General features: G+C 40.3%; 1 protein-coding gene across 1 annotated transcript in view; it reads right to left on the bottom strand.

The window, feature by feature from the left end:
• Positions 1 to 21,071, bottom strand: part of LOC110170895 (sodium/potassium-transporting ATPase subunit alpha-1) — a 79,664-nt gene that overhangs the window by 17,994 nt on the left and 40,599 nt on the right. Inside the window, exons 6-14 of the mRNA XM_055166684.1 lie at positions 20,814 to 20,948; positions 18,970 to 19,087; positions 17,393 to 17,661; positions 15,900 to 16,208; positions 10,517 to 10,651; positions 5,427 to 5,622; positions 3,539 to 3,714; positions 3,194 to 3,330; positions 2,862 to 3,012 (exon numbers count right to left, since the gene is read on the bottom strand). Coding sequence (XP_055022659.1) covers positions 2,862 to 3,012; positions 3,194 to 3,330; positions 3,539 to 3,714; positions 5,427 to 5,622; positions 10,517 to 10,651; positions 15,900 to 16,208; positions 17,393 to 17,661; positions 18,970 to 19,087; positions 20,814 to 20,948 — 1,626 coding nt within the window. The remainder of the gene's footprint in view (positions 1 to 2,861; positions 3,013 to 3,193; positions 3,331 to 3,538; positions 3,715 to 5,426; positions 5,623 to 10,516; positions 10,652 to 15,899; positions 16,209 to 17,392; positions 17,662 to 18,969; positions 19,088 to 20,813; positions 20,949 to 21,071) is intronic.

Consider the following 21,071-nt stretch of genomic DNA (forward strand, 5'->3'; position numbering starts at 1 on the left):
CTACATGTGCAGCTACACCGAAGACTCAGCTCTTTAATATTCACAAAGGAACTCGTCCGTGATTGGGGTGGCAGTGTTTCTTTATAGTAGACATGTCCAAACTTTGTCCTGTGGGCAAAATGCGGCCCTCAGACAAATTTTTCTTGGCTCTGAGGCTTCCAAGTAAATTGGCCCGAATTACCTTGCATCAATTAAAAATGAACTCTTACTGCAAGTTTTTTTGTGTGGTTTTAAGGATCTTAGCATGAATAGACTGATGGCTCATTCTAACGTGTTAAACATGCACATATTTCAATGATTCACTGTACTGAGCACCAGTCTACGGCCCTCGATCAGCCCTCTGCTTCATCTCTGTTTAGATATGTGGCCCTTGATGAAAAAAGTTTGGACACCCCTGCTTTATATTTAGGCTGCTTCAACAACAATTGCCCCCCGCCTTGACTACGTCGCTCCGAACCACGTGAATCCTCGCAAAACTACGGTTGTCACTTTTGCCGGCACGGGATCCCTGCCCCATTTTGTTTCCATTGCATTTTGTTCCCATACTGTACCGAAAACGAACCGAACCATGACCTCAAAACCGAGGTACAAACCAAACAATGATTTTTGTACTGTTACACCTTCATAAATGACTCAAACATGCATGGATGATATCTAAAACCTCTCCAGGCATGTTTTGGATGAGGGAACGTTATAACATGGTAGAAATCTTTAAAAAAGGAAAGATTTTGCATAATACCTCCTCTTTAAAAGCAGTAATTGCACAAAATGAATAATTCAGGTTCACAGTCCTCTGTCCAGTTTCATCTTAAAGCCACTTACTAAGCCCTCATTTGAAGACAGAGAAGTGAAGAATTTAAACGAAGAGAAATGTCTGTTTGAAGCTGTTTTTGTGAAGAATGTAGCTCTCTTTGAACAGAAATTATGAGCTAGGAGTACAGTAGTGTCCTCACATCTTCGATCAAGGGAGACATCGAGCCAATCAGGTGTAATCAGGTAGTCTACAGCAGATCACAATAAGGGTAAAAGAGCCCAAATTGAGGCTAGTATATACACAAGGGCAGGGCAGTTTCACTTTATATCTCTTCCCTTTAGGGTCAGGACCTATTCGGCTCAGTGCATTCTAAACCCTGGCGTCTCAGACCAGAACCGTCAATATGAAATTGGCTTCTGAATGGGAGTCAAAATATCTCGCCTGCAGCAACTGGAGTCCATTTCAGATAAAAGCCATGTCTTATTGCCGAAAAACTCCCCTTAACACTTGAGATTTTCATATCATCTTTTTCATATCTTCAGCTTTCGCAATTTACCAGGCCCGGCAAGACGGATCGTCCTGAGATTTGAAATTTTCAAACTGGCGAAAATAAACGCCGCTACAAACGCTGCCACCGCCGTCTTCGCTCCAGCCGTCCTTTGAGCCTTTCGTGATTAAACTCGAAGCAAAGAGTGTTCTTAATCCAATCAGCAGAAGAGACTCGGTAACTAAATTTGTCCTCTTCACAATTTCAATACAAGTACTTCCTGATTGCGGTTTTATAAGAGTGAATTTGAATAAGAAACACTCATTTACAATTCCTTCATTTACAACCAAACAAGTTTTTACATCTTAACACATAAATCATATGATCTATTTTCGCGTTGCATGGCTGCTTACCCGGTGACTCATAGGCCGCTTCAGTTCCAGCCTTCACAGCAGCGTAATCCCGGGCCTGGCTTGTCATATTTCAATATTAATGTACATGGGTGATCTTGCTGTTTGACAGATGCTAAGCTGCAATGCTCCGTCACCTTGTCATCACACCGAAGTGCTAATCGTGAATAAGCGTTACCTTATAAAAATATCCATTAGTCACCGGCGCCGTGCTAAACTGACATTTGCCAAATTAGAAAAACATGGGCCTCAAACGCTTAAAGGGGAGATGCTATACCGTGTTTTCTTGCTTCTCAGCTCGCTCAGAACTCCAGAATCCATGTGTCGTTCGTTTATTCGTTTTTCAAAATAAAACCAAAAATAAGAAAATGAAAAAACAATTTTCTTCATTATTTGTCTCCAAAACCAAAATGAAAAAATGGATAAAGATTTGTTTTTTTCGAGTTTGTGTTTAAATGAATAATGGAAACAACGGATAACAGCCGTTTCCCGTTTCCGTGACTTGAACTGCAATCTCGGACTTCTGCGCCGCATACGGACTGAACCAGGACTAAAACAGGACTGAACAAGGTCTAAAACAGGACTAAACCAGGACTAAACCAGGACTGAAAAAAAAAATCGTTATCCATTTTTTAAAGACAAATAATGAAGAAAATAGTTGTGTTTTTGTTCTTATTTTTGGTTTTATTTTGAAAAACGAAAGAATGAATGATACGTGGATTCTCGAGGCTTGATCTTTGCTCAGATGCAACATTTAAAACCTTTTCTTTGACAACAATAACATTTCTTCTGTTTTGTACATGGAACTCAGCAGTACCGCTCACTTTGAAGTTCGCTGTGATTCCGTAAAAAAAATTCCCATCCGTTTTCCCATTATTTTCCCCTTAAACTTTTACAAAATTCAGTTTTTACCTACTCCACACTCCCATCTCTGTGCATTGTACGTGGAGCTGAATAGTTCTGCCCACTTTGAAGACTGCTGTGGGTCTGTAAATAAATCTTCCATTCGTTTTCCCATAAACTCTTTGTAAAACTGAATATAAAATTTTATATTTATTCATTTCAAGGCCTAAGGGAAGCTAACAGCAAAGTGAAAACTATTCATTACGTGATTATTTTCGGTCCAAAAACACACATGAAGTGTCCAAATATGCAAAATTTTTAACTCATCGGTTTAAATAAGAACAAACAAAAACAGATTTTTAATTACCTGGCGCTGGCAGCCTTCCACGATGATGAGCTTCTGCTGGGGAGAGGTTCTGGCAAAGACGATCTCCGTGTGGTACTTGAGAATGTCGTCCAGCTGCTCCGCGGTCAGGTCCTTCAGGTCTCCTCCATGGACCACACAAGCTTTGGCATCTCTGAGAGAAACATGGCAAAGGAAATGTGATGCTTGGTTAGGTTTGGAGAACTTGAGGGAGAAAGATACTTCACTGATCCCGATGGACATTTACTCTGCGATTCTGAGTCGCCTTTGTGTCTCAGTCAAAGGTCTCTCTCAGTTTAACAGGAGTATTTAAGAGTATTTAAGTGTGGGAGTACCTGGGGTTGACTTCGTTGATGGGGATGTTGAGGCGAGCAGCGATGTCCTCCACGGTCTCGTTGCCTTCAGAGATGATGCCCACACCTTTGGCAATGGCCTTAGCTGTGATTGGATGATCACCTGTCACCATGATGACCTATAAAAAATAATAATACATCAGATTTATAGAGCCGCTTTTCAAGACAGGCTGCCCTGGGATTGACTGACAAAACATTCTTTCCAATGGACTCTCCAATCACCACCAAAACAATCACGCTTACGAGGTTGGAGAAGTGTTTTACCCAAGAAGACAACAGCAACATAAACTATCAACTGAACATTCAACGGTCTTAATAGGGTCATACCTTGATCCCAGCGCTCCTGCACTTGCCCACAGCGTCGGGCACAGCGGCACGGGGAGGGTCGATCATGGACATGAGGCCGATGAAGCAAAGGTTCTCCGTGGGGAAGTTCACCTCGTCTGTGTCGAAAGCAAAGCCGTCGGGGAACTGCTCGTCGGGGAGGTTGTAATGACAGAAACCTGGGTGAGAAACAAGAACATGTGGTGAGAAATTAAAAAAAAAAACATGAACTGAAGCTTTTGTCTTAGGAGTAGTCGGGGCTGTTTCAAGCTTGTAGGGGGCCTTATACAAGATATTTTGGGGTGCCCTTATATTTGCTTTAATTATAGTTGTTAAAAAGTTAATCCAGGGGTCTCCAACCTTTTTCCTCCGGTGAGCTACATTACAAAATGAAAATGCCAAAGATCTCCTCATTTTAGCGGTCACAAGAAATGGAATAAAGTTAAGAGCCACAGCCTTAGATGGGGCACAGTTAGATGTTCATATGCTTACAGCGTGCAACGTTAGTCATCAAAATCACCCATTTACAATCATTATAGCCTTTTAAATTAATCCAGTTTTAGTTATTCAGCACAATACGTGTAATTCAGAAATCCTTTGGCGAGCTACTTGCAAGGATGTGGAGAGCAACAAGTTGAAGACCCTTAATCTCTAATATTAGTAGTAGTAGTAGTAGTAGTAGTAGTAGTAGTAGTAGTAGTAGTAGTAGTAGTAGTAGTAGTAGTAGTAGTAGTAGTAGTAGTAGTAGCAGTAGTAGCAGTAGCAGTAGTAGCAGTAGTAATAATAGTAGTAATAGTAGTAGTTGTAATAGTAGTAATGGTAGTTGTAATACTAGTAGTAGTAGTAGTAGTAGTAGTAGTAGTAGTAGTAGTAGTAGTAGTAGCAGTAGTAGCAGTAGCAGTAGTAGCAGTAGCAGTAGCAGTAGTAGGAGTAGTAGTAGTAGTAATAATAATAGTAGTATAATAGTAGTAGTTGTAATAGTAGTAATGGTAGTTGTGATACTAGTAGTAGTAGTGGTAGTGGCAGCAGCAGCAGTAGCAGTAGCAGTAGTAGTAGTAGCAGTAGTGGCAGTAGTAGCAGAAGTAGTAGCAGAAGTAGTAGTAGTAGTAGTAATAATAGTAGTAATAGTAGTAGTTGTAATAGTAGTAATGGTAGTTGTAATACTAGTAGTAGTAGTAGTAGCAGCAGCAGTAGCAGTAGCAGTAGCAGTAGTAGCAGTAGTAGTAGTAGTAGTAGTAGCAGTAGTAGTAGTAGTAGTAATAGTATAGTAGTAGTAGTAGTAATAATAGTAGTAGTAATAATGTAATAGTAGTAATAGTAGTAGTTGTAATAGTAGTAATGGTAGTTGTAATACTAGTAGTAGTAGTAGTAGCAGCAGCAGTAGCAGTAGCAGTAGCAGCAGTAGTAGTAGTAGTAGTAATAGTAATAGTAGTAGTAGTAATAATAGTAGTAGTAATAATAGTTGTTGTAATAGTAGTAATGGTAGTTGTAATACTAGTGGTAGAAGTAGAAGTAGTAGTAGTAGTAGTAGTAGTAGTAAATTAAATAGCAATAAATAAGAAGACTAAAACAAATTAAAAAAATGCCAGTAGTTAACCATTTTTATCAATTACATGTTTTTTGTTTGTTTGTTTGTTTTGTTTTGTTTCTTGATGAAATAAAAGGGGTTCCGTTGGGTAGTGGGAAGAGATATTTTGCAAATAATCTATTCGCCACACATGCTAATGTCTGTGTCGTAACCAAACTTCTCTATAACCTTTCTACAACAATTTTTACAACAACTTCTACAACAATTCTTCAATAAAAAGGCCCCCTGTTGATATGCGGGCCCCGGGCATTGTCCACAGTCTGTTTTTATCTGGCGCAGTCCCTGATAACGCTCCGTCCTTACCCAGCACTCTCTCCCCCAGGCCCCCCAGCTCCAGGTAGGCGTTCTGGAAGGCGTCTTTCATCTCGTCGTCCAGGGGCTGTTCTTTGCCCTGGAGCAGGATGGAGGAGCAGCGGTCCAGGATCCTCTCCGGGGCCCCCTTCATGACCAGCAGGTGTTTGGACTCTCCCTCAGGCGTGCCGTTCTTGTGGATGGAGAGCTAAAAACAGAAAGAAAACAGAAGAAATGTTATCGCTGTCAAAGAAAAGATTTTAAACGAGCCATTATGCCAAGTTTGGATCATGTTTTCTCGTCAGAAATCCAGATGGAGCTGCACATGTTTGAGTATTCCAGCGTATTTAGCATAACACAGCAATCAGCGCGGACAATTAGCATAAAAGCTAAAAACAACAACATAACTTAGTCTGCTACAAAATGTTGTCATGTCGGATACATCACTACTCAAAGTTTTTACCAAGCGCCATATAAAGTTATAATTAGCATACAAGTTAACAGCTACATCATTCACAAACCTTAGATTTAATGTTACGCTGAATAAAGCTCGACACAAACACAGCGGGACCAAATTGTTTAATTGTTTTTAAAATTTGTTTTATTTCCTCAAGCATAATAAATCCTACTTTAATAGGTTAATTTTAGAAAATGGATCTGGCTGTCAGATTTTTATGCTCATTACCCATTTCAAAATTTGAACAAATAATAAATCAACAAACACTGGTTCTGTTTCTTAAATTGCTAACATCGTCTTTTAACATAGGCTGTCAATGCTAACGCTAATGCTAAGTTTGAGACATAAATACATAAATATACCACAAACTGACAATATCTACATACTAAAACAACCTTTATTTTAAACGGAACAATGGAACAATATTCAATATAATATCGAATCGTTTGATACTAGTGTCATGATTCAATACAAGTGTTTGTTCGATCCCATACAACAGGGGTGCTCACACTTTTTCAGCATGCGAGCTACTTACAAAATGACCAAGTCAAAATGATCTACCTAATACAAAGCCAAACAAACTGCACTGAAACACTCTGTGCCCCTTTTTTGGACCCTCACCCACAGTTTGAGAACCTCTTCTTTAAGAGAACTTCCTCTGGCACTTTACACAAAACTGTGGAAAAAGTGAAGGAAGATTTTTAAACCTGTTTTTTAAAGTTCCAAACTGGAGTTGCATTCTTTTCTGGTTTTGCAGTGATATTTACCAGCCTCTGCACGTTTACCAAACCAAACGCACATCGTGACAAACACAGATGCATTTGTGCACTTTTGTTAGACAAACTTCAGCCAAATGTGGCAGTAGGTCTGTTCTGTAGATCCGCTCTATGCTGTAGACCTGCTTTGTGCCAACACTGGAACACAAATTTAGACTCGTTTTTGCTTCACGTTTGGTCTTGCTCTTCTAATCAGCCGCACTGTGGGAGGGGCTTGTGTTCGCTGTACGCAGGAAGGAGCGAGAGCGTGAAAAGGCGAGGGGCGGCGTGCTGACGTGAGGCAGATGGACAGGTAGGATGTTTAGGAAGTTGAACCTGCCCTGTGATGCACGCTGGTACACGAGGGCACACGCTGTTGCAGACGAGCCGTGCATAGGGAGCGTGTGTGTTTGTGATGCGCCGTAGAGTCTCCGCGGGTTTCAAATGAGCGCACAGGCTGCACTGAGACGCCCCACACGCTCCTGCACCCGCTACAAGTTTATTACCAACAGCAGCGGCCGTAATGAAATATGATCACACTTGTTGAGTGTCAGACCTCGAGTGAGAGACAAGACTTAGTCCAAACGCGAGTACGAGACGAGACACGGCGATCTACCCACACGACCTTGGCGATCGACTGGTAGATCGCGATCGAGGTATTAAGCACCCCTGCCATAGACTGTATAAAGAAGTGGACTAAGCGAATATGATGTCACCTGTAGCGTTCAGCGCCGCTCAAATGAGGTTCGCAATGCTAACGGTTACAGGAGCCAATCTGGAGCCAGATAATAAGCCAAAATAAGCCAAATAATTGTGAAAAAAAATTCTGAATCCTGTGTCGCGGGTTAATACGAACATTTTAAGCCCAAAATGACGAGGCTCACAGCAGCAGTTACAGAGAGAGGAGCCACAAGATCCTAATGTAAGTCAATTGGGGCCAGAGTCAGAAGGAGCCAGAAAAGCTGCCTGGAGAACTTCCTCTTTGGCAGGCAGGGGCTAGAGTGTTAGCCATGTCCACTCATATATACGGTGTATGGTCAATACACGTGTCCCTCCATGCCTCTGTGTTGTCTTTTATTTTGGTCTGAAAGAGAAACGGTTATAGCAGCGTCCTCCTCAGATGCAGCAACAAAGCAGCTCCATCGAGACTTACAGCTGAAATATTCTAACAGAGGAGGGTTTGATCTTTCAGTCTCTTTTTATTTTACGTTGATAGATCCAGGAATGACAAAGATATTCACGTTTTTAATAATAGAATCGCTTTTGGCTTCACAACAGCTTTAATCAAATGCGCTTGTATACTCACATGCGACGCAACGACGCAGCGCAACGATATAGGTCATCTTTTTCTTAGACTATCTCATAAGTTTTAGTCAGAAAAGGGTCCGTTGAGACCAGTGGCGAACCGTGGATCTGGACCCCGGCCCTTCACTAGGGCCAACTGCTGTCTATCATGACATCATTGAAAAAAACAAACAAAAAACTTCACCACAGGAAGGCGAAGGCCCTGCAGGTTTTCTTTAGTTCAGTGCTGCAGGGGGAGTCACTGATTTACCCAGATACTATTGGAAGAAAAACTGTGATTGGTTCATTTCCATTCCATTATATTAACCCTTTGTTTCCCAAGAAATATTAGTCCAAGTTTTTAACAATGATCTAGAAATTATTACTAGAGTAGTGTTTATTACTCACTGAATAAAAAATATTGAAAAAATATATTAGGAGTACAAAAATTCTTTCAATATTTTTTCTTGGGCCTTCACTGAATACCTTGAAGGTCCTGACGGTTCCCCTCTGGTTGAGACATTTCTATTACATAGTTTTAGTGTTCAGAAAGTAGATGTTGGAGCACAGTGTGAGTAAAGAGTAGGGCTGGTATCATTAAGAAGTTGTCGATACGATACATATCTCGATACATAGGCCACAATATGATACATATCTCGATACAGTGCAGTTTCGGTTCGATACGATTTATTTCAAATTGATTCGATACGGTTCAATAAAAATAATGGCTAAATCATGACTGTGATACTGAGTTTTTGCTAAACCACTTCTTGCGCAAAGTTCATATGAAAAACATCCATTTTAATCATCAGAACAGTGAAAATGTCAAATGTGTCACATAAACAAGTTTCCTTCCTCTAAACAAGCAACTAAACTGTAGACTAAACTAAATAATTTAGTAAAATATACCAAAAAATACTCTTGGTGATATATCGATACAGCACCCCATGATATTGATACTGTATCATCACATTAAACAATACGATATATCGATATTTCAATATTTTTGCACATCCCTAAAAAAAGAGCAGGACAGTGTGGGAGGAGCTGCTGTCTGTCTCTGCTGCTGCTGGAGACGAGGCCGAGCAGAGAGAGAAGAGACAGAAAAAGAAATCATCAAATAATCATCAGAAAAGGAAAAGTCTGATAGTGCAGCTCTATAGTAATAGAAGACTGGCTATATTATAAAATATAAAACAGCCTGAGAAAGCTCTGTTCTTATTTTGACTGAATAAAAATTCTGAGCTGTGAACCACTGAACCAAAAGAACTAAAACACTTCACATATAAACTCCAGCTGTACACGAGTTGTACTGTAGTGTATTGTGTATAATGTATCTATTGTTTCATTAATATCATAGTGTTATTATGTTATACTCATTAGCAGAAACAATTACATGAGATTTTTTTTGTGTCTTAAAACGTATCAAAATCAAATTTGATATTGTGTATCAAAACATGTACTGAATCAATAGAAAAACTACTGTTGCATCCCCACTGTTTACAATGAATAAAAACGTTAAATTATGATCAGTGTTGGGGAGTAACAGATTACAAGTACCAGAGTTACGTAATCAGAGTACAAATAATGAGTAACTGTATTCAGTTACAGTTACTGTTTCAGTGAGTGGTAATTGGATTACAGTTACTTTGTTGAAATAAATGGATTACATGGCAGTATTTTCCTGTTTTCACATTTTGGGCTATATCCCCATGTCTAAACTAGATCTAATCCAGGTCTAAACCAGGACTCTAAAAACTAAAACCAGGTCTAAAACCAGGTCTAAAACAGGTGTAAACAAGGAATAAACCAGGACTAAAACCAGGTCTAAACTATGTCTAAACTAGATCTAAACTAGATCTAAACCAGGTCTAAAACCAGGTCTAAACCAGGACTAAAACTAGGTCTAAACTATGTCTAAACTAGATCTAAACTAGATCTAAACCAGGTCTAAAACCAGGTCTAAAACCAGGTCTAAAACCAGGTCTAGAAACCAGGTCTAGAAACCAGGTCTAGAAACCAGGTCTAGAAAACCAGGTCTAGAAACCAGGTCTAAACTAGGTCTAAACCAGGTCTAAACCAGGTCTAAACCAGGTCTAAACCAGGTCTAAACTAGATCTAAACTAGATCTAAACCAGGTCTAAAACCAGGTCTAAACCAGGACTAAACCAGGATTAAAACCAGGTCTAAAACCAGGACTAAACCAGGACTAAACAAGGACTAAACCAGGACTAAAACAGGATTTAACAGGACAAAATCATGCTGCACAGACGTGTCTCTTCTTCTATCAATAATATTTTTAATTTATTTAAGTAAAGTCTGGGCTTTTTATTTTCTTTTATCAGACAAAACATCTTATGTTATGATATCCGAGTCTTTGCTTCTCTACAACAAATCAAGTAATCCAAAGTATTCAGATTACATTACTCACTTTAAGTAATTTAATGGATTCTGCTACAAACTACATTTTGGGATATATAATCTGTAGGGGAAAACATTTTAAAAGTCACCTTCCCAACTCTGATTATGATCTACTTGTGTAATAGATCAATATTAAGAACTACAAAACATCTATAATGTTGCTATAATGTTAGAATTTGACTCACCTGGTACTTGTTGGTAGAGTTGAACGGAATTTCAGAGATTTTGGGATTCTTCTCCCTCATCTCCTGCACCGATCCACAGCACAGTTCGATGCATTTGAGCAGGGCCGACTCAGAAGCGTCGCCAGCCACATCCCTCTGGAAAAACAAAACAAAAAAGACAAAAAAAGATATTAGAAAGCCTTTAAAAAACACATCAGACAGGTTTGGATACCATACTATTTACATTACTTCAAAATGTTATGTTTGACAGTTCAGTAGTAGAAAAAGCGTTTGCACATCGCAAAAGCACCTCAAACCTACGATAACATTTAAACACCAAACACAGAACCTGCTGGAGGTGTTGACAGGAGCAGGTCTGGTCCGAGTACAAACAGCAGCCCAAACTCCAACACATGACGAGCTTCAGGAAGAAAATGAGTCCACTAAAATAAATGTTGCTTTAGGGGCAAATTTTGTTATGCAATTAATTGAGATGAATTAATTACAAAGCCTGTACTGGCCTACAAAGACAGAACGCTCCAACATCATGTTTGAAAATGAGTTCATGTCATTTTGTTTGTATTTGAGACTTCCTTTATCATGTGAATAAATATTGTGAAAAATATTGAGCTCAAAATTGACCCTTATTTGTTAGTTCTAGTCTTTGTATCATGAGCCAAAAATAAGAAATCGTGCAAAGACAAAGACAGTAAAAGTGTCAGTTATTTGTTTTGAGCTCAATATTTTTCACATACAAATATTTCTTCATTATAGCAACGAGTTGTCAAATTTTGGGAGCCCCATTTATTCAACTTTTGTCTGGACAAAACAGAAACTTTGAAGTCATTTTTATCAGTTTCACTCTGCTCTACAAAGACAAAAGACCGTAAATCGCCAGTGGTCCTGGTCAAGTGGTAACGGAGGGAAACTGACAGATTATTTTACATTCAAATGTCTCTTATTCAGAAACTAGAGGGACTATTGAAATAAGTAAAGTATCAGAATGTAGGAAAGAGTTACACTCCAACAGGGTCAAGTTAAACCTGTGATATTCTTTCAAGTTGTTGACAAAAAATTAAAAAAACTCATGTCGGTAACGGAGGGAATGAAATATGCAGCACTTTTTGGTCAATAAATCCAAACAGTGATAACTCTTGGTTCTCACTTCCATATCCTTAACAAACTGGTTTGAATATTTGCTTCATATAGTTTTCTACCATATCATGGCAGTAGCTCAGTTGGTAGAGCATTCGCCCACTGATCTAAAGGTTGGCGGTTCGATTCCAGCTCTCAACATGAAACATCACAGGTTGAGCGGTCAGATCCACTGACCCACAGGTTGGCTGGTGTGATTCCGGCTCCCACAGATGAATGCTGTCGTTGTGTCTTTGGGCAAGACACTTAACCCACAGTGTCTGTGTACACTGGTGTGTGAATGGGTGAGTGGTTCCTTGTTGTAAAGTGCTTTGAGCCTTGAAGGTGGAAAAGCACTATAGAAAAATGTGACCATTTTACCAAGTAGAAGGTGCATGATTTTACATCATTTGTCACTTTTTTCTTCCGAATACTTTAATATTACTTCAAAATGAAAGGAAACTATTTCTATAAAATATGTCAGTCCTTCCAAGCAAATTTTTATCATTTTAAATATTTTTTTTTTTTTTTAAATCCTGTCCCTTCATCAACAGTTCAAAGATGGAATAACACAAGATATGATGAAATACATCCATTTATTGACATGATTTTCAGGTCTTTGAAATTTGGGAAATAATTTTTGTTCCATGTTTCATACATGGTCTGTTTAAAACGTATGGAACTTTAGAACCAAAAATGGTACAGAAAAAAGGTCAACAGTTTCATAAACTAGAGTACATATGTATCTGTTCAATACATTTTTATATCAGATGCATTAACTTGAATTTTTGGCCTTGTTGTTTACTTCTGCTTGACCGGGCCCCAGTGTATTTAATTCAAATTTTTTTTTTAATCAAGTCCCATCGTAATTTGTGCTTTTTGTTGCTTTTTTTTTTTTTTTTTTTGGATGAAAATCACTCTATAAATAAAGTTTGATTGATTGACTGATTGCCTGTAATGTTCCACAGTACGGTATTAAAGCAATAGCATCTCCATGGCAACAGAGCCCCAACCTGAAAAGTTACGCACGGCAAGTACAGATTCAGTTTTCCTCAAGGACTACAAAAAGCAAAAAGTCTGCATAAATACAATTATAATGCACTGGATTTTTCTTCTTTTTTCCTTTTTATCTCCTTTCATGAAACTTGAAACTTTTACGGTTCATTATTTGAAATTCAAAACTGGATGGACTTCAATGACAGTTTTTACAAGTGGAGCCCGAACAAAAGAAGCTGGTGTGACTAATCGCCCCGTGAAGGAGATGCTGATATATTTGGTTTATTTCAGCGTCTGTAATTAGCGGCCCCGACAAACAGCTCTGCCCCGTGTTTATCTTTCACGCCTGTAAAAGTCACCGAGAAAAACAACACGGGAGGAAGAAGAGAGCGACGAAGAGGAGCGAGGGAGAGAGGGAGGGAGACAGACAGAGGAGGGCGAGGAGGGAAGAGGGACGAGATGATGCAAGAGAGAGAGAAGTGACAGGAGCTGGTGCGAGAGGGAAGAAAGGGAGGATGAGAGATGAGAAAGAACGGGAGAGAGAATGAGAATAGAGGAAAGAGAGAAAATGGGGAAAGAAAGAAAAAATGGGGGAAAGAGAGAGAGAGAACAAAGGAAAGAGAGAAAGAACAGGGTAAGAGAATATGGGGGAAAGAGAATGAGGGAAAGAGAATATGGGGGAAAGAGAGAGAACGGAGGAGAGAGGGAAAGAATAGGACAAAGAGAGAGAGAGAGAATGGGGGAAAAGGAGAGAATGGGGAAAGAGAGAGAGAACAAGAAAAGAGAATATGGGGGAAAGAGAGAGAACAGGGAAAGACACAGAATGGGGGAAAGAGAGAGAACGGAGGAAAGACAGAAAGAAAGAGAACAGGGTAAAGAGAAAGAACGAGGGAAGAGAGAGATAACGGGCAAAAGAGAGAGAAACGAGGGAAAGAGAACGGAGGAAAGAGAGAACGGGGAAAGAGAGAGAACGGGGGAAAGACACAGAATGGGGAAAGAGAGAGAACGGGGGAAAGACAGAGAGAAGGAGAACAGGGCAAAGAGAGAGAGAACGGGGGAAGAGAGAGAGAATGGGGAAAAGAGAGAAACGGGGGAAAGAGAGAGAATGGAGGAAAGAGAGAAAGAATAGGACAAAGACAGAGAGAGAGAATGAGGGAAAAGGAGAGAATGGGGAAAGAGAGAGAGAACAAGAAAAGAGAATATGGGGGAAAGAGAGAGGAACGGGGAAAGACACAGAATGGGGGAAAGAGAGAGAACGGAGGAAAGACAGAGAGAAAGAGAACAGGGTAAAGAGAAAGAACGAGGGAAGACAGAGATAACGGGCAAAAGAGAGAGAAACGAGGGAAAGAGAACGGAGGAAAGAGAGAACGGGGAAAGAGAGAGAACGGGGGAAAGACACAGAATGGGGGAAAGAGAGAGAACGGAGGAAAGACAGAGAGAAAGAGAACAGGGCAAAGAGAGAGAGAACGGGGGAAGAGAGAGAGAATGGGGAAAGAGAGAACGGGGAAAAGAGAGAAACGGGGAAAAGTGAGAAACGGGGGAAAGAGAGAAACGGGGGAAAAGAGGAGAACGGGGGAAAGGGAGAGAGAGAGAACGGGGGAAAGAGAGAGGTAAAGGGAGGAGAGGTAAAAGAGAAGAAAGTGAAGAGAAGAGGTGAGAGAGAGAGTCAGCCAGCAAGGATGAAAGAGAGATGTGGCTAGAGATGGAGAAAGAAGGAGAGAGGAAGGAGTAAAGGTGTACAAGAAAGAGAGAGATAGAACAGAGAGGAGAGGGAGGAGAGAAAGAGTGAAGGGGAGGAGGGACAGAGGGGGAGAGAGAGAGGAAAGGGGAAGAGAGACAAACAAAACAGAGGAGAAAGGAGAAGGAGAAAGAAGAAAGGAGGAACATACGAGAGAGATGGGGAGCACAGGAGATCAGAGCGAATGAGAACAGGAGAAAAGAGTGAAGCTTTAGCAGGAGAGAAGAGAGAGAGAGAGAAAGAGAGGGAGAGTAGAGTAGAGTAGTAATTAGTGCTCCGACGTTGGCCAGACATTTACAGGTGATTAACAGTTACAAGGACACAGCTCCAGTCGTTTATGGGGAATTACGGAGCGGCTCAGTGTGGGAAACAGAGGAGACACACCGGCAGCAGAGACGACCAGGGGACTGATGCTCTTGGGCAAGACACTGTGTTGTTTACCATTTAAGGTGGGCGGAGTTATGTGCTCTACGACAAATAACAGAAGAGGAAGGATGTATTGGGAAGAAGAAAATATACAAAACAGTTTATTATTATCATCATCATTGTTATTATTATTGTTGTTATTATTATTATGCAACTGATGTTCATGATTTGGACTCCCAGGTATTTAACAGATGATGATGATATGTATAGACAGTGTAAGATGCTCAGGCAAATCCTCTTATGTTTGGTTCTTGTACAAATGATGTAAAGTTGTTATTGTTTAATCATATTGTACACCGTTGTACACAGCTCACCTCTGGACTAATTATAAAAAAGGCAGTTTGCAAAGACTGCAGATGCTTACAATGATGCTTTAGAACTTGACTTTCAACAGGAAATGTCGGTTCCTGGTCTCTGATTTTATAAAATTCCCCCCCAACAATGTGACTTATATGTTTTTTTCTTCCTCGTTACGCATTTTTGGCTGGTGCAAGTTATACTCCGGAGCGACGACAAGCCCGGAAAATGTGGTAATCATGAAATATAAAACTGACATGTGTGGTTCATCTACTCTTAACGAATAGCGAATTTGGAGCTGAGTTCCATTGTTGCTATGATGCACACGCTCAGAATTCCAAAGAGCTGACCAGGAGTGAGGTTGTTGCAGGTACTCGTCCCTTCGCGCCCGCATCGCTGGTTTAGCAGGGAGCGAGCGCTTAACAACGCTGTCAATCAAACCTGTTGCCAACGCTAGCAGGAGCAAACCTTGGGGAAAGAAGGCGCTGATTGGTCTGTTTTTAATGTTCAGATATTGATTTAGAGTCAAAATGTTCGTCTTAACCCACACCACATGATCCGAGGGTTTAAGGTCAGAATCGACGAGTTGATGAAGGTCAGGTTTGATGAATTGTGCCTATGCTCAATTCCCATTTGCAACTCAACGGCTACTGGGATTAGCTTTGTCCATTTATACATTTCGGTTTGGAAATAAAATGACGCATGAGCACATTTACACAGACTTTTTCTGCTAGATAGTACACATTTGTCAGTATTTGGCTACATCAGCATTACATTCAGTATGCCAGCACATTTGTTATACTGAATCCGCACCTTCAAAATGGGGATGTTGCTCTGCTCAGCCAGGAAGACGGCGCGGTTGCAGAGGCCAGCGATGCGCGCCAGGGCTCCCCACGTGGCGGAGCTGCGGTCGAAGGAGGTCCCGCTCTGGTTCTCGGTGGTGTCGGCCTCGTGGATCTGGTTGTCGAACCACATGTGGGCCACGGTCATTCTGTTCTGGGTCAGGGTGCCCGTCTTGTCCGAGCAGATGGTGGAGGTGGAGCCCAGGGTCTCCACAGCCTCCAGGTTCTTCACCAGGCAGTTCTTCTTGGCCATGCGCTTGGCCGTCAGAGTCAGACACACCTGGGGACAAAGGACAAGTCAAAACTACTTTTTGCTAACTGGCAAAAACGTCTTAGGTGATTCAAGTGTGTAAACAGGGGTCTGACTTTTAGCAGCCATCAGTGCAATAGTCGGGAAGTATTATTAATTTTAATATAATATCTAAGGTGTCAAAGCAAAAGTAAAGCTTGTATTATGCAAAGAGACCTAGAGTAGAAAAGTCAAACCACACAGGAAGTAGTATTGGCAATTAGAAGTGTCGTTGTACTCGAGACCGGTCTTTGTCTCGAGGCCGGTCTCGACACTGTTTTTTTATGGTCTTGGTCTTATCTCAGACTCAAGCGCATTTGGACTCAGTCTTGTCTTGGTCTTGAAGGCACTTGGACTAGGTCTTGTCTCAGACTCTAGGTCTGACACTCAACGAGTGCAGATTTTATTACGTCCGCTACTCAATATCACTGCAAAACCAGTAAGATGTTGGAACTCCAGGTAAGAAAACAGGTTTAAAAATCAGACACTTTCTTCACTTTGAAGCAGTTTTGTGTAAAGTACCAGTGCAAGTTAGCTTAAAGAAGGGGTTCTCAAACTGTAGGTGAGGGTCCAAAAAAGGACAAAAAAAAGTGTTTAAGTGTAGTACAGTTTTGCTTGGCTTATTTTAAGCTTAAATTAACATTTATATAGATAAAATGAAGATAGACTTATAAAAACATTGATATATATGTGCCAAAAAAACAACACTAACCCAAACAAAATACAAATAAATGTCAAAAATGACAAAGATGGTCTTGATTTGGTCTCGATGGGCCGTGGCCTTGGCCTCGTCTTGGTCTTGACAGTCAAATGTCTTGGTCTCGATTAGTGCAGTCTTGACTACAACACTAGCAATGAGCACAAGAACACTAGCAATGCATCAGCTACAAGCTCTGCCATGGATCAGTCCGACTACAATGACCCTGTATTTACTTTTAACAAATTAAAAAAATACATTAAAAATGTAAATAAATTGATTACAGCAAAAATGGGGAATGCAAAGGCCAATAAGAGTAGAGATTACAAATTGAGGCCTGCAAAAAACTCATATAGTCAAAGAGTAAAGGTGTTGATATCCGTACTAGAAATCTACAAACATTTAGCCCGTCAGCAACTGTGAACATCCACCTCCGACTGCTAGCAAAAGCATGTCACATTTAAACCGCAGGACTCACAGTGACAGTAGCCAGCAGTCCTTCGGGCACGTTGGCCACGATGATTCCGATGAGGAAAATAACAGCCTCCAGCCAGGTATACCCGAGGATGAGGGACAGGATGAAGAAGGACACTCCCAGGAAGACGGCCACACCGGTGATGATGTGGATGAAGTGCTCGATCTCTATGGAGATGGGGGTGCGTCCAACTTCTAGTCCCGAGGCGAGGGTAGCGATGCGACCCATGACTGTGCGGTCTCCTGTGCTGATCACGATACCTCTGGCAGTACCTGGAGACAGTTTTACTCATCATGTCATTCTGAAAGAAATTTTATACTTTAAAATGAAAGTTATGCATGTAACTATAGTTCTATGAATCCAGGATAAGAAAGCAGATCAGGGAGGGATAAAACAGAACTAAGACAGTGGGCAGCCAAGAATACAAAGGTATAACTTGTCTTTAAAATGTAAAAATGCTGATGTTTGGACCTGGTTTACGGCTAATACCTCTTACTACTGAAGCTTATTCACATGAAACAAACTATAGATGGATTATTTGTTTGGCAACACAGCAGATGCATGCCCAGCCTGAGCCTGTGCGGTTAACATGTTGCAGCGTTAGCTTGCGACGTTGTCAGTAGGACTTCAATCCTGGTTTAGTCCTGGAGTAGTCCTGGTTCATTGGTGTCAGAATGGTGGCGTCAAAGTGTCAGATGACGGTATGTCAGGGTGAGGGTCTGTCGGAGTGACAGTATGTCGAGGTGAGGGTCTGTCGGAGTGACGGTATGTCGGGGTGAGGGTCTGTCGGAGTGACGGTATGTCGGGGTGAGGGTCTGTCGGAGTGACGGTATGTCGAAATAGGGGTTGCCGTCCTTGCAAAGCTCTAGGTAGCGATGTTGTCAGTAGATACGATACATATTTCTATACAGTGCACTTTCGGTTTGATACATTACATTTCAAATCGATTCGATATGGCTCAATAAAAATTAACGGCTAAATCATGGCTATGATATTAAGTCTTTGTTAAACCACTTCTTGTGCAAAGTGAATACAAAACATGCATATTTTAATCATCAAAACAGTGAAAATGTCAACTGTGTCGCATAAATTTCTTTCCTCTGAACAAGGAACAAAACAATTTTGTAAAATATACCAAAAAATACCCTTTGAGATATATTACTACAGCAGTCCCTAATATCGATGCTGTATCATGACATTAAACTATACAATATATTGATATTTTCATATTTTTGCACACTCCCAGTTGTCAGAGCACTGAAATGTGTTAATAACCCATATGTGATAAATGCAGGTGAGTGTGTAAATGATGAGAAGAAACGTCTCAAACTCCAGTAGCCGCACATCCACTCATACCTGATCCATACACCTAACCCCGCCCCCGGGAAAACCTGAAATCTGCTGAAATCCTACAAAACACTGACATGATACCAGACAAAACAGCGGCTTTTTCTGCAGGAGACATGCGCAGTAGAGAGCGAAGAGACGTACACCGATAATCCCTCAGTAGGCAAATACTGTATTCAATTGGTCTTAAGCAATAACATCTGTTCATATTTTGCATACTTCTGTGATCGTACCTTCAACACAGTTCGTAGAGAAGAAAGCGATGTTCCTTGTCTCGAGTGGGTTTTCATTGGAGAAGTCCGGAGTACGGGTTTGAGGCTCTGATTCGCCGGTCAGGGAAGAGTTATCCACCTGTAAGAGAGATGTAGTAGTCATGAATGTAGGGCACAAATAGCAGCGAGGGTCCTTCACAAGAGTCCAGTGGCATATCCGGTCTGAACTAGAGCACAGATAGCCCATATAGGCAGGTGATACCCTTTAAATAGGACCTCAAATGGGGCACAAACCCAATAATGAGGCCACTTGGATGAGCCCAGGACCCCTTAATCACAAACTAGCCTTCTACAGAGTCTGTGAGGAAAGTTTGTCCGTCTGAGCCCTACTTTAAGACTTCAAAAGGTTTCCCCTTTTTAAAATTCAAGACTGAAAGTGTCCAGAAATTACAATATAAACTGATGTTAATACAAAACACAACTTCAACCAAATTAGGGGGCAAGATTTCTACATCTAATCGAGTCATATTTCAGTCGTATATGGTGTTGTTGATCTAGTGTTACATAGGAAGTTGGATATTTTGACTTTATTCTTCTCTATATCTTCCTATTTGTATTTGATACAATATTGTAAAGTAAGATGTCAAAAGATAATACCAAGATACTTTTAGATTTTGTATTGTTAGTAACAAAGTATCACAATAGAAAAAAGCAAAATGTGACCATGTTGTACTATAAAAAAACAATGGACCTTCCCAGAAGAGTTTCAGAATGGTTTTGATCTTTACTGGAAGTAAGACTCAGAAGTGGGGCCAAGTCGTTGTTTTCCAAGTCTCAAGTAATTTTCAAGTCTTTGACCTCAAGTCCAAGTCAAGTCCAAAGTCAAATGCAGACAAGTTCAAGTTGAGTGTCGAGTCACTGGCCCATAAGTCCAAGTCAAGTCCAAGTCGTCTGCTTTGAGCTTCAAGTCAAATCAGTTAAAGTCTTTAAACTAAAGTACCAAATACAGCTTAGACTTTTGCAACTTATATGAATTTTAAGCTAAATTGTACTTAAAAGTCATGGTATATTTATATATGAGTATTTATACAAGAGTTGAAGAAATGCAAATTTTTCCTTTTTAAATGTCTTGACAAGATCTTAGTGCGAATCATTACAGTCAGAACAGAGAGAATTAGTCCTTAAGTGCTTAATTAGTTATTTTGTCATGTAGTCTGCACTGTCTGTCATGTTCTTTGTAGTTTTCTCAGTTTTACTGTATTGTACTGTATATCATTGTAGTACATTTGAGGATACAGATTACAGTACTTCAGTTACATCCAAAATAACAAACAGAGAAGTGGGAGTGACATGTTCCAGTTTGTTCTTCTAAAATTCATCAACACATTTATCAAATGTAAAGAGAAAAGTAATTTTCAAAAATCTTTTTTTTTTTTTAAGGAGAAGCATCAAGTCAGACCTTCAAGTCCAAGTCGTGTCCCAAGTCTTTTTCTCCATTTTATCAAGTCAAGTCTCAAGTCCTAAAAATAGTGACTCAAGACTGACTCGAGTCCAAGTCATGACTTACAAGTCTCCAACTCTAGTAAGACTACATGGAAAAACACAAACTAGTATTATATTGTGTGGTAAAAATAAATTACATTATACTGTCAAAAGAATTTTTTTTTTTTTTTATCGCAATAAATAAATAGGCTTCAAATTTCAAGCCTTTTCCATAGTATGTTTTGGATTTTTAGAATGACTACTACCTTTAAAGTTCACATTTGCTCTTTTGTTTTAATTGTAGAAGAGCTGCAGCTTTTCTTCATTTAAATACACCATGCCGACAGTATCTATGAACGCTAAGGTAAAGAAGTTTGAATTACCTTGCAGCCGTGAGCAGAGATGATTCTGAGATCAGCTGGGATCCTGTCTCCTCCTTTCACCTCCACCAGGTCTCCAATCACAACCTCCTCTGCGTTGATGCTCTTCTTCTCTCCATCGCGGACCACCAGGGCTTGCTGTGGGACAAAGACAGTAAGTTGGGTTGGCGAGGCATCAAAACATTTTAAACTCACTATGGTTTAAAGTGATGGAGGGAAAGTTTTAATCTGGTAGAAACTTGTTTAGATGTTTAGTTCTGG

The sequence above is a fragment of the Boleophthalmus pectinirostris genome, unplaced genomic scaffold (assembly GCF_026225935.1).
Source record: "Boleophthalmus pectinirostris isolate CB_2022bp ecotype Guang Dong unplaced genomic scaffold, ASM2622593v1 HiC_scaffold_11, whole genome shotgun sequence".
Taxonomy (NCBI): domain Eukaryota; kingdom Metazoa; phylum Chordata; class Actinopteri; order Gobiiformes; family Gobiidae; genus Boleophthalmus; species Boleophthalmus pectinirostris.